Genomic DNA, 14,196 nt, shown 5'->3' on the forward strand with positions numbered 1-14,196 from the left:
CATTCATACTACACACAATCATACTATAAAAGAAAATACTTTTTTTTTGCTGTCGCAAAGTAAAAAATAAATAAATAAACAGTACCTACTCAAGAGAGTATGCGTTTTCGGACACAGCCATTAGGAGTGTGTGACTTGAAGCGGCGCTGCGCAGACCAATCAGTGTATGCCATCAAAGTACAGCAAGAGTGATTAACATATTTATGATTATTTACGTATTTTATCTTGCGTATTTATGAATGAACAGCTCGTTTTAAAAATCTTCCCGGTCGACTGACATTTGTTAAGTCATCTGCTTTAAACATTACAGTCCTCATGATAACTTTCGTTAACTTTACATGAAGTAAATCCACTTCAAAAAGCGAATTACTCCTGGACAGCAGCGCCATAGAAATATACAGAGCGACTGCAAAAACGAAAGTTCAAAGACAATATTGTAAAGATGGCGGCGCCCTCGTTTCTCTGGCGCATAAGGTCTATAAGATCACTACAAATCACACTACGACATGGATCTAATAAACTTGGGTACGACATGTATGTAGACCGTAAGATGATGACACCTATTGAATCGTAGGCTACGAAGCAAGTTAGTATAGAAGAAAACGTCAATATGGATGCGGTCATGGCTAAAGGAAAAGAGGCCAACTTGGCATGCCAATTTTGTAATTTGAGCTGGACGCAAGTAGTTTTAAGTTTTAGTGCCGTGTCGTGTTGATCAATACGCCATTTCATGTTGGATTTTTACTGGCTAGTCAGTAGACGTAGGTCGTAGCAGCAAAAACACTGAGATGATCATGCTAAATTTCTGACACTGCCAGATAATTATCGCAGGCTATCTTTGGTCGCAAGACCGTGAGGACGACCGTCTTTAAAGCTCTCTCACTGTACGTAGGAGCCACGACCACAGAAATCGTCACGATTGGTCATCTTTCATCTGGGACAGCCTGAAATCGTACAATTCTGAGCACTTAGTACAGATACAGTAAGAGTAGCTATTCCAAGCATAAGCAACTTCAGGGTTTTAACCAATTAAATCACAGCAGCAACAGAGATAACCAATCAGGTTTTATTTTGAATAGAGTGGCATATTAGTGACAGAACTTTGCCTCTTTATACACAAATCAACCAATGAGGAAAAAAAATTAAAAACAAAGAAAAAAACAAAACAAAAGTTCTTTTAAAAAAATGTGCATGTATAAAACCACGCTGGGCGACCATCAGACCAGGACCATGCTGGTCTGTGATTGGCACACAGACACAGGAAGGCCCGCCTCATATTTGGCTATGAATAGAAAGAGTTACCAGTAGAAAAGACAGCAATGCAAACTCAAAAGTTCCACTGACATCCATAACATGAACACACAGTGAGCTCCAGGCGTTCTGGAATGGATAGTTTGTTGTTGGGAGGTGGGGGATTCACGAGGACATGTGAATGTGTTGCTCACACGATTAGATTGTGGTGGGGTGAAAGCTGTGAACATAATTTTAATCGAAATATTAAACCTCCAGCACCAACAGCTTTTTTTTTTTTTGCGTACAAAAATCTTTTTTTAAACAATCATCACGTCTTAATACCTGAATTTCACATACTAATTGTAGGCTTGCAACTATCCGTTTAGCATGTAAGCGTTTGATTAACGTTATTCACGTCCATATTCCAATTAGACACTAATGATTGCTGAGGTTTTGTGAATATTTGTCATGACGTGTTAGAGCCAGTCTCTTGGACACAAATGAAAACAAATCTTGAACTAATAGATAAAAGATTTTTGTTTTAATTACCATTTATTTCTGCTTTTTTGACCAATTAAATAAAACATATGCATTATAATTTGTTTACGAAATTATTATAAATATTAACAATTGCATTTTTGTTGCACTATAATTAGTTCGTTTAGTTCTCTTGAGATTGGTTGCAAATAAATTTTCATCTTTGTTTTGTTCTAACTGTCAAGCTTGAAATGATTCATGTTTTTCTCATTGTTTTATGCAAACGTAGTTATGCAAACATTTTATTTTACGTCAACATACAGTTGTGCAATGGCATTGTTGCTATTCTTTAGACCTCTACTAAATGGTTCAGGTAGTAAATGTCAATATCGGTAAAAATATCAGCCGTCAAACCGATTATCAGTCTAGATCCAAATCGATTATCGTCTTGATCCAATCGTTATCGGTCTCGTTCCAATCCGGTTATCGGTCTCGATCCAAACAGATTATCGGCCTCGATCCAAATCGATTATCGTCTTGATCCAATCCGGTTATCAGTCTCAATCCAAACCGATTATCGGTCTCGATCCAAACCAATTATCGGTCTCGATCCAAACCGATTATCGTCCCGATCCAATCCGGTTATCGGTCTCAATCCAAACCGATTATCGGTCTCGATCCAAACCGATTATCGTCTCGTTCCAATCCGGTTATCGGTCTCGTTCCAAACCGATTATCTGTCTCGATCCAAACCGATTATCTGTCTCGATCCAAACTGATTATCGGTCTCGATCCAAACCGATTATCGGTCTCGATCCAAACCGATTATCACTCTCTAACCTTTACTCAGTGTCCAAGAGACTGGGCCTTACTACAGTAATTTGATCAAAGGTGTGCTGTGATGTGTCAGAAATTCTTCTAGGTCCTATATAATAACAATAATAATAATAATAAGGCCGAGGCTGTGATGCTATAGGTAACGTGTTTTGTGTGTTTGTGCAATTGTCAGTGTCATATAGCAATTTAAGTGCAGGGAGAGGAGAATACGTCCCCACAAAGGAAGAACTATCAGGGAGTGAAACACACTTGCAAATGCATGAAAACAAGCCAATATACACACTCACACACTGTCAGACATGATCATACAGAGTAAAATATTCAAGCTACAGGTACTGTTGCACAGGTGTGACATTACAATCTTAGACTGAAGTACAACCACCCTGTATGGGTCTCAAGATTTCCCCCACCTGCCCAAAATGTCCCACAGGCGTCTTGAATGTGCTCTTGTACACACACTCAGTCGAATATGCTTGAGTGTAGGTTTCTCACATTAAAAAAAAACATCACCATGCATTCTAAACGCATGATTTGTGATCAAATAGGAAGCGTTATTTGATGTCACGTTTCAGTGTTATGGCAGCTTTACCCTCAGCGATATGTTTATAAATGGGGGGTGGGTACAATCCTCCGTTACTGTGGATATAAAAAGGAAATTTCTGGGACTGTGTGCCGATACTGCGCACAAGCCGTCCCGAATTCGATATAGTACATTTGCACGTTCAGATATTTAAAATGATATGTGTTAAGACAAGTAATGTCATTTCAGCATTTTGCTAACATCTTGTGCTACATCTGCGAGTAACACTGACATCACACCACATGACATGTCACATACATTCTGAGCATGTCAACCACAGAGTCTGTTGTTGATAGCTTGTTATTGCTAATTCATGCATTTCTAGTCATTTTGCTTTTATAAATGAAATGTATTCTAACATAATATAAAACAAAACAAAAAAACCCAGGAAAAAAGTGATAGTAATTCTGAAATCGTACTATTTAAAAGGCTTTCAGCTTGGATATCTTTGTTAGACACGCTATTATTCTCCCGAACCGTTAAGTTTACGTTGCGTCTGTAACCCACAGCGATAATATTAATATCCCAATCCCCTAATCGCACAAGTTCCCCATCAACACCCGTCTTGAGCATGACTGTCCATCAGGCTTGTTAGTGCGAGTGGAAATGTCTCTATTTGAGAGTGGAAAAGACTGACCTTTCAAAACAAAAAAACAGACATTGACTTATGATCGGTGACACACTAAACGCTGAGCATTCAGCATTTCTCCAGGTTTAACTGATTAATATATTTTTTAAATGATGTCCAGGTAGATATCGATAGCATGTGTGTTTATTTTTTTACTACAATAGCATGGTTGAAAGCATTACAAACAAAAAAAAGTCAAGTTGATATTTACACCGATAAAACCTTACTGCACAGCTAAATAGATAATATCCTTCACTACGAATATTATGATCACCAATTTCCTTCCATTCAGAGCTCCTGATATATTATTGATTATTACTAATGATTACTAAAGTTTTTATACAGAGCAGAGGAGAGGCTAGTCCTCTGATTCTATGCATGCGCTCCCTCACAGCAAACCTTCAGTGTTTTTAATGTGCTGTGTTGGTGTTTCGGGCTCCCTGCTCCAAACGGAGGGTACCGTCGTGCTCTCGCCAGCAGAGGGAGTCGGAGTGTGTGTGCGCCTGCGCGTGTGTGTGTCTGGGCTGGGGTCACAAGGGCACCTAAGACACACAATCACACACATATGCGCAAGCACACACACACACTCGCTCTGCTCGAGCTCTGTTTCTAGCACCAGGGAAATGGAAGGCACCACACAACGCTGGATCACTGACCTTGGTGACAGAAGAGCATTTCGAGTACAGACTCCACTTCTGCCACGCAACTCTTATTTCTGTTCCTTTTTCTCCCTCTCGCCTGACTTGCACAATCCCTCCATGACCCCCAACTGTGTTATTTTCCTCTCCCTCATTTTGTTCATGCTGTTTATTCTTTTTTTTTTTTTTTGCTCCCATTGTTTTCAGTCTGAGAGTAATATTGTGCAGGAAACATCTGAAACGGAGTGTCTTTACAAAAAAAAGAAAAGAAAAAAAAGATTCTGGTCTCATAATTCCATAGAACAACAATCCTAAACATATCAATAATAACATGTTCTTAAAAAAGTTTTTTTCTTCTCTGTGTATGTGAAGACTCAAGCCCCGCCCTCGCGGACCCCGCCCCTAGTTCAAGCCCCGCCCTCGCTGACCCCTCCCCTAGCACAAGCCCCTCCCACAATCAATTGCATTTTTTTCTACATTGATGTTTTTCAGTTTTTAGGTTTTTTTTTGGAAAAGAAAGTTCAGAGTCCGTGGAATGAGAGGCACTCTCATTGGGAAACGAGGGAAGAAAGGGATCAAAGGAAAAGGGGCGAGATGAAAGAAAGAAGGGGGGGGGGGGGCAGGTAGAGACGGGACGAGGTTGGAGAAATGGAGGAAGGTGAACGTATGGATGTTAGGCGTAGAATTCTTCCTGCTTGTCCGGTTTCTGGTAGGTGACGGTGGCTTGTTTAGGTTCCTCCAATGTGTAGCTGCCTTCATCTTTCTTTTTCATCCGGTAGACGAGTAGCATTACGAGGAACGCAGCGAAGAGCGCTCCGACTACACCTCCGACGATCACCGCTGGAGGAAGAACAAGAGACACTGATTACTTACAGCATTTCAAACTCACATCATTATGAACACTTCAGCAACAATCACATTCTCTCCCACCATCCATAAATGTGCAAGTGTCATCTCTGCGTCAATGGCAAATAAGAGATAAAGAGAAGGAATTTAAATCACTTCTGAAATCAAGCACTGAAGACTGGAGAAATGATGCTGAAAATTCAGCTGTGCATCACAGGAATAAATTACATTTAAAATATATTCACATAGAAAAGATTTTTCAAATTGTAATAATATTTCACAATATTACAGTTTCTACAGCATTTTTTATTCAATAAATGCAGCCTTGGTGAGCATAAGAGACTTCAGTCTAAAGCATTGACATTGATCCCTTCCTTATTATGTTGGTTTTGAAAATCAGTCTGAGATTTTAAGGGACTCAATGCCATCAATGAGCGCGACTATAAATGAACTCTGAAAGAGACAAATCGACATCAGTTTCATTAATGGTTTTGAACCAAATACATTGTGCTATTAAAACCAAACCATCGGAAAAAGAGGGAGAAATAGAGACACAGACAAACAAACACAAAACACATTTAATCAAGGCAGGGAGAGTTTTAAATCTCTCTAAAACTAAAGCTTAACTGCGAGAGCGCAAAATACGATGTATGAGCTAAATCCAAACTAGCCTGCGACTCCTACGTCTTTACCTATGACCAGGAAGTCTGCAAATACAAAGGCAAACAGTCCTCCAATCAGAATGGCTGAGGAGAGAGAGACAGCATATCAGGTGACGGAGAGAAACGAGAGGCGAGAGAGAGACAGAGGCGCAGCTAAACAAACAGAGGAGAAGGTGAATGTGAACAAGGAAGAAAGACAAAGAGCAGAAGACCGTGTTCTCCACAGAGAGAGAGAGAGAGAGAGAGGCTCTTGATTGAGAGCTGTTCTTAAAGGGATAGTACACCAAAAATAAAGTAAATCAATTTAAATAATTTTTGGGTGAACTGTTCCTTTAAATAACTTAATACTATTTATTTAGCTAATATATAATGACTTTAATGTGTTTTTATAATGTGCTTTTGTGCAATGCTATTTCATGCTTGAGCATAATATTTACATTACCGTAAATCAGTCAGTCAGATTTAAAAAAGAAAAGAAAAAAAGAAGAAAAAAAGAAAAATTAATACTTTATTCAGCAAGTATGCATTAAATTGTTTAAAAGTAACAGTATAGTAAAGACATTTATAGTAATATAAAAGATTTCTATTTCAAATAAATGCTGTTCATTTGAACTTTGTATTAATCATGCAATCATGAAAAAATGTATCACGGTTTCCACAAAAATATGAAGCAACAACTGTTTTCAAAATTTATAATAATCTGAAATGTTTCTTGAGCATCAAATCAGCATATTAGAATGATTTCTGAAGGATCATGTGACACTGAAGACTGGAGTGATCACAGGAATAAATTACATTTTAAAATATATTCAAATAGTTTCACAATTATTACTCAATTTCACAATTTACTGTATTTTGAATAAATAAATAATGCAGCTTTGGTTAGCATAAGAGACATCTCTCAAAAACACTAAAGGAATCTTACTAAACCCCAAACTTTTGTGTGTTTTCGGCTTTATAATAATGCCAATAAAGTGTTTCCGCTGTGGGGTCTACAGTTCAGTGAGATCTATTTATATGCATCGCCTCTAATCTTATAAGCTACAGGGAGACAGACACATAATACGTACAGAAAAATAGAAAATGAAAGATATATACGAGACAAAAAGACAGACAGGTCGACAGATAGACTGAAGTGTGTTGTGGAAGGTCTCATCTCTCACCTATCAAGACCTCCTTCCTCTCGAGGATGTTCTTCTGTGGAAGTTGAGCAGCAGAGCTTCCGGCAGCATCTACTGTGTTCCCGTTCAGATCCGGATCTCCTGCTCCTCTTCCTCGACCGACCTCGTTGCCTTGGACAACTTCAATCTCAAAATCTCCACTTGGACCTGGTCCTGCAACTTCATTATTTACAGTTTCATCTGTTGTTTGTGTCTAAATGAGGAAGACGAGAAAAAAAGAAAAGAAAAAAAATGATCATAACCTTTCACAATTGCACAATAGATCATGTGAAGCTGAAAAAAACATTTGCAGGGAAGAAGAGCAAAAACTGCTGACCGACCGTCCTGTAAAAGTGCTTGGTTTTGAATGCATTATAAATCTGGTTTGTGAGAGTAGAACTAGCTAAATGGCCTAAATCATCTGATGATTTTAATGCAATATCCACATATGCACATTCATTCTCAGATGACATTCATATGCACAAATAATACAAATATATACATTTATTTTTCTTAAATGTCCAAAAAGGTTTTGGGGCCACTGTATTTGAACCCAATGTGAATAAGAGCATGCTTACAGAGCAAAAGTATTAATGTAAACAGCAATAATGGAATTAGGGATGGGCTGATGGTACCATATCAGTTATTGGGCAATATGATTTTTTTCTTATTAATCTATATCTGCCGACATTGGATATTTAACTGTGCATTTCCACTATTTTTACATCGAGTTTGCCATCATCTAAACACTCACTGAAACGTAATCTTTAAAAACATTAATAATTCATCAATACTGTTAAATGTAATATTTTGCAAATCTCAAAATGAATATCAAATTTTAAATCTGTACTTTATAATGTTGTGATGCCTAAATTCACTTAAAGTATTTCAAATGAATCATTTCAATGTTTAGTGTTTTATGTTTAATTTAAGACTTAGAATAATATTAAATGTTAATATCTACCTTTTATTGAAAATAATTACTGGCTTACTTCTATTGGCTGGAATTTACATATTGGAGCATCCTTGCATGGAATATTATTTATTTGATATTTTATTTATGAATTTATTTAAAGACATGTACAATAATATAACATTTTAATACCTGTCAATTTTTAAAAAATAATTAGTGGCATATCTGTATTCCCAAAATTTTCATATCGGTGCAGCCTTACACAGAATTTTTTTTTTTTTTTTTTTTAAGACATTTAAATAATATACAATTTTAATTTCTACCATTTATTGAAATTAATTACTGGCTAGAATATTTGTATTGGTGCATCCTTACATGGAATTGGAATATATTTGTTTTATTTATGTATTTATTTGAAGACATATAGATAATATATAATTTTTATATCTGCCATTTATTTAAAATATTTACTGGTCTATCTGTATTGGCTAGGATTTTCATATTGGTGCATCACTCACTAACTAACCAACCAACCAACCAACCAACCAACCAACTAACTAACTAACTAACTAACCAACTAACTAACCAACCAACCAACTAACTAACCAACTAACCAACCAACAAACAAACAACTAACTAACTAACTTCCAAACTAACTAACTTCAAACAAACAAACAAACAAACAAACAAACAAACATCGTACGAACGAACTAACTAACTAACTAACTAACTAACTAACTAACTAACTAACTAACTAACTAACTAACTAACTAACTAACTAACTAACTAACTAACTAACTAACTAACCTATTTAGAGTTGAAATGAATCCACATATCTCACCTGTGTGGAGCTCATGAGCGAGCGAGTGCTGCTCTCAGTCGGGGTGGCTCTACTCGGGGTGGGCTGGGGCTGGGGTTGCCGGGGTCGTTCGGGGGCGGGGCTTGGCGTGGTCTGTGGTTGCCGAGGTCGTACGGGGGCGGAGCTTGGCGTGGTCGGGGCAGGACGGGCTCTGGTCGGTTTAGCAGTGGTGGACGAAACGGTGGTGGACATAACCTCAGTGGTTGTGATGTCATCAGTTGTGGTCTCTGGTGTGCTGGATGTCTCAAACTTCATGGTTTCTGTGGTAATGTACAGATCGTCCTCTTCCTCCAGGTCACTAGTGGCCACTGTAGTCTCATCCAGAGTGGTGGATGAGTCCACGAACACTTCAGGAATGTCAGTCAGCCGTGGTGCAACCGTAGCCTTCGACCTCTCTTGGTCCAACGTTATTTCCGTCACGGATTCTATATCCTCCTCCTCCATAATCTCCACTTTGCTGCCCATGTCTACATCTTGTCCCAGGCCGCTCTCTCGCTCCAGCTCAGGTGCAGGTGGGCGGCTGGGCTCGGCGGCGGGAGGGGCCGAGGGGGCGGGGCCTGTGGCCTGTGTGGTGGAAAGTGGGAGGGGCTCCTTTGTAGTGAAAGCCACACTTGCTGCACTCGGACGAACGTCTATATCTGGAACTGAAAGAGAAGAGAAAGAGCTATGAAAACACTGAAGGAGATCAATACTCTCAGCCATTTTAGACCGTGTTAATGTGTCATATGATACCTAGCGCAAGCGTCTGCAAGGCTTCAAAGCTACCTTTAGATTGGTCAGCACAGGAATGTGAACATCCCCATGGCAACACATGAATAAAATATCAATAACCTTGGTAAGAAATACACAAGCACACACACTAGATACAGAGAACAAAGCAAACAGCACTTCAACACACAAACTCTCCTCATAAAGCACACACACACACACACACACACACACACACACACACACACACAGATGGTGGTTTTTAACTACAGGCACTTTAATGTCCCACGGGTTGATTTTTATTAAAGCAAACTGATTTCAACGGATAAAAGATTTTTTTCTTTCTATTACATGAAGGCCACATTAGAAACTTTGCCTTCATCGTTTATTTCATCGTTACTTTTCAAATGCTTTTTATATGTAGATTTTACAGTTTACCCTTGACCTTGATGTTTTCTCTCAAATTATGAAAATCCATCATAATAAATATATTTTAAAAACTATAATCTAAACAAAGAGTAAAATAATCAAAAAACCACATCAATATGTATTGTGTGAAGATGTAATTTCTATATTATTACATTTATATTATCTATTTTTTTTCATAAATTATTATTATTATAAGTTGTGATGTAATTTCCAACACAACCAGTTTTGCCACTGATAGTTATGTTAGTGTAAAGGATTTTTTTTACATAAATGTATTGATTTTATTTCTTTTTTTTCTGTTATTGTCAAATTATAAAGTACAAAGTAAAAAAAAAATTGCCATTTACTCCATTTTAGTCCAAACCAGTTATGTTTTATATTTTATATTTTAAGTTGTTATTATATCTTATTATAGTTAAATGAAACTAAAACCATAAAAAAAAAAATTGTTGCTTCAAATAATATAAAAGTTAACTTTTTTCAACTACAGCAACATTTCTCATTTAATTTAGCTTATTTTGATGTACCAAAATTATGGCTCGTTTTCTCCACTGAATAAAAAAAGGTAATTGGGACTTTTTATTCTATATAATTCTAATTCTATTTTACATCTCGCAATTATAACTATTTTTTTTAGAAATGTGCTTTTATATCCCGCAATTGTGAGAAATTATGAGATAAAAAGTCACAATTATTGTTTTATTTCATGGCGGAAACAAGCTTCCATGCAAAATAACTAAAACTGAAATAAACAAATTATAAAACTATATAGACATTTAAAAAAAACGAATAAAAATGACAAAAAACAACGACAAAAATCACAAAAACTTTAACTAAAATTAAAATGAAAACAGAAAATATATATATATATAAAAAACAATTCAAAATATTAATCAAAACTATAAATTACACTAAAACAACACTAGTACAAAATTGTTTAAAATGACATTTCCACCACAGAATTTTATCAAATACATAAAAACTGAAATTACATTGTGGTGGTAATGTTCATGATTTTCAACCCTCCTGTGATATATTTATGTTTGCTGTTAAATAAAATTAGTGGTCAAATTAAAAAAAAAAAGTGTGAAAAGTGTTTCAGAGAGTTTATTTTCTAAGCATCCACAGGGCACAAAGTGCACAGAAGAAACACCCAAACACTAGCGGATATTGGCTGTCCACACCCAGATTCCTGCTGATTAACTGATCTTATTTACAGTAATCTGATTACTGAGGATCAGATGATCACACACACACACACACACACACACACACACACACACGCTGTGTTTTCGTGTTTTATGGGGACTTTCTATAGACATATTGATTTTTATACTGTACAAACTGTATATTCTCTCCCCTTACACTAACCCGACCCCTAAACCTACCCATCACACAAAACTTTCTGCATATTTACATTTTCAAAAAACATCACTTAGTATGATTTATACGCAGTTTTCCTCATGGGGACCAAAAAAAATAAACAAGGATTTCGGATATTGCCATCCTTGTAGGGATGTTTTGTCCCCATGATGTAGGGTTTACCAGGACCACACACACTCACACTCATGAAGAAGTGCTTTTTATGTACGGTCTGTGGGCTTCAGTTAAACAGAGGCTAAAATAACTGTATGAAGTTGTGGGAGGAATGTGAAAGAGAGAGAGAGAGAGAGAGAGAGAGAGAGAGAGAGAGAGGAGATGAAGGCGTTGAGTTGTGAGAATTATACCAGCTGGTGAGGGGATTGGAAGTCCGGGATGGACTTATAAACAAGGCAGCTGTGACCTCGTAATGAGTGATTCACACGTCACAAACACAACACACACACACACACACACATTACACTCACAGCCAGAGCCGGATCCAGAGAAGAAGTCTTCATCATCGTATAACTCATCTCCAGAGCTCTCCGCGTCGCTCGGTCGAGATCTGCCACGCTGGGCCTTAAAACAGAGAAAAATCAAGTCAGAAATGCTTGTGACGTCACAGGAAGAGGAATGATTATATTTCAAAACCAATATCAGATTCACAGTATGTGTGTGTGTGTGTGTGTTTGTTCATGTGTAAGTGTGAAGGGGTCTTGTGTGGGGAGCCGTTTCATCGAGAGGCCCGTTGCTAGGGGCAACACTTGCATTTAACCCAATTTCTTAAATAGGGATGAAAATCCAGCAGAAAAAGAGCTCTAGACTGTCCTCAGATAAACGAGAGAACTGTGGTCATGATAATGCCGTGGTATAATGCTTAACAAATTCCATTATATATCCATTATATTACAATGCAAACAGTTCCATTAAAAAAAGGCTGTTTTAGAGGCTGTTTTGGGCAAGAAACATGTCAGCAAACCTGTTATGCCATTGATTTAGTTCTCTACTAAAATAGGTTTTAATGCTTCAATGTTCAAAACACATTATTTTTCCCCATATTCTCCATTGTTGCAGCTCCTCTCTTCCCAGTCTGTCAGTAACGCTCTGTTTAGTTCCTGTCTCTATGAAGCCCCTCCTTCTGAAAGCACAATGTGCTCTGATTGGTCGGCTGGACCAGTGTGTTGTGATTGGTCAACCGCTTTGAGTGAGTTTGGGAAATGCCCCGTCCCTTACCATAATAACCAGCAGTTTCAACACACCACTAACTAACTCAACCAGGCCCCGCCCCTTTATTCTGCGTATGAATTATTTAAATGAGGAATATTGAGACGTGTTCGTTCCTGGAAGAAAACTCAAGACTACAATGGAGGCGTGTTACAGTCCTTGTCTGTATCATTCTTTGCTCTTGTGGTCTCTTTGCTTCCCCCCCTCTCTCGTGATTGGTCGATCTCCATCCCGGAAACACCCCATAAATACTGAAACCCATAAACCGAGCCCATGGCCTCCCTATAACCCACCATAAACCCTGTGGTAGATTTTTAATAGATAAAATAGTAAACTGTATATTAAACTAACCATGTTTCTAACATCTAACGTTACTTCTCTTTTCAGGCCTAACATGATAACACTTTGAAACACAGTGCACTAAAACATTCTGTCCTGTGTTTTTGAATGCTGTATATTGTGTTGCCATAGGCTACCCCTTTCACTTTGGTTGTGTGAGTGTATAAATAACAGATTTGGGAATTGAAACTAGACCGATGACTAAATTTGAAACTTGTGATTAACAATGAAGTAATCATTAAAACAAAGTTTGCTTTACCTAGTAACAGAAGGGTTTGTCTATGAAATCCAATCAAATTGTGTGGAAATGATGTAATGCAGCATGACATTTTTGCTACACCTCCTTATTCTATAAAAACGGTTGTATTTGTGTTAGCTGGTGGGATTCTCAATGGAATTTGTCTGAGATCCTCCGGACTTGCTTCTTCTTGGGGGAGATTCTCTGAGAGATCCTCCGGCCGTGATTAAAGCATTTAAAGCTACACTGTGTAATATTTTAAGTTGATTTTTAGCAAAAAACACTTTGTTCTTTCAAAATGATACGTTCTTATTAACGTGTAGTCACTTCAACCAACTAATTAAGTATTCTCGTAAGTGTATAATCTGCAGTTTAGAATACGAGCGAGTCGCTCGAATGGCGGCAGCCATGTTGCGCATCCATCTTGAAAATATATTAGACAAAGAGGGACATACCTGGAAATTAAAGCTTCGCCTTTCGCGTTTTTACACTCAGTGACACCATGACGAATGCGAGGGGGAGATTACTCGCGACTGCCGGCAGATTTGAAATAATACGGCCACCGTAGGAGTTAAAACGCCCTCGGAATGGGAGGGGCTAGAAAGTAATATTCAGTTGGTAGTCATATACAATTTCACCGCTTTATGGGAGTAAATCCTACACAGTGTAGCTTTAAGCGTCGATTGGAGACGTTAGGGAATGTCGATTGGAGACAACCCAGATAGTTAGGTTTAGGGAAAAATCTACGACAACACACACACACACACACACACACACACACACACACACACACACACACACACACACACACACACACACACACACACACACACACACACACACACACACACACACACACACACACACACACACACACACACACACACACACACACACACACACACACACACACACACACACACACACACACACACACACACACACACAGGCTAAAAACTGCTCCCAGTCATCAGCATGCACCGAAGCTTAAGTGCATCACACACAAACAGACACACAGTTATGATTGCGCCCAGTTCTATATCTCTGGCTTAATTACATATGC

General features: G+C 38.0%; 1 protein-coding gene and 2 long non-coding RNA genes across 4 annotated transcripts in view; 2 read left to right on the forward strand and 1 right to left on the reverse strand.

Moving 5' to 3' along the window:
• Positions 1 to 14,196, forward strand: part of LOC309511010 — a 295,833-nt gene that overhangs the window by 224,423 nt on the left and 57,214 nt on the right. The window lies entirely within an intron of this gene.
• Positions 1 to 14,196, forward strand: part of LOC309511000 — an 89,706-nt gene that overhangs the window by 23,876 nt on the left and 51,634 nt on the right. The gene's annotated exons all lie outside the window — the stretch shown is intronic.
• sdc3 (syndecan 3) overlaps positions 1,053 to 14,196 on the reverse strand; it is a 37,135-nt gene continuing 23,991 nt past the window's right edge. Inside the window, exons 2-6 of one of the 2 annotated variants that reach the window (XR_014210453.1) lie at positions 11,818 to 11,911; positions 8,816 to 9,477; positions 7,065 to 7,275; positions 2,543 to 5,233; positions 1,053 to 2,405 (exon numbers count right to left, since the gene is read on the reverse strand). Coding sequence is in view for 1 of the 2 variants with exons in the window: in XM_082185930.1 (XP_082042056.1) it covers positions 5,067 to 5,233; positions 7,065 to 7,275; positions 8,816 to 9,477; positions 11,818 to 11,911 (1,134 nt within the window). In the remaining variant the exon portion in view is untranslated. Of the gene's footprint in view, positions 5,234 to 7,064; positions 7,276 to 8,815; positions 9,478 to 11,817; positions 11,912 to 14,196 lie in introns of both variants that reach the window. The other variant, XM_082185930.1, reaches the window with a different exon arrangement.

The sequence above is a fragment of the Leuciscus leuciscus genome (assembly GCF_965113295.1).
Source record: "Leuciscus leuciscus genome assembly, chromosome: 12".
NCBI classification, from domain to species: Eukaryota; Metazoa; Chordata; class Actinopteri; order Cypriniformes; family Leuciscidae; genus Leuciscus; species Leuciscus leuciscus.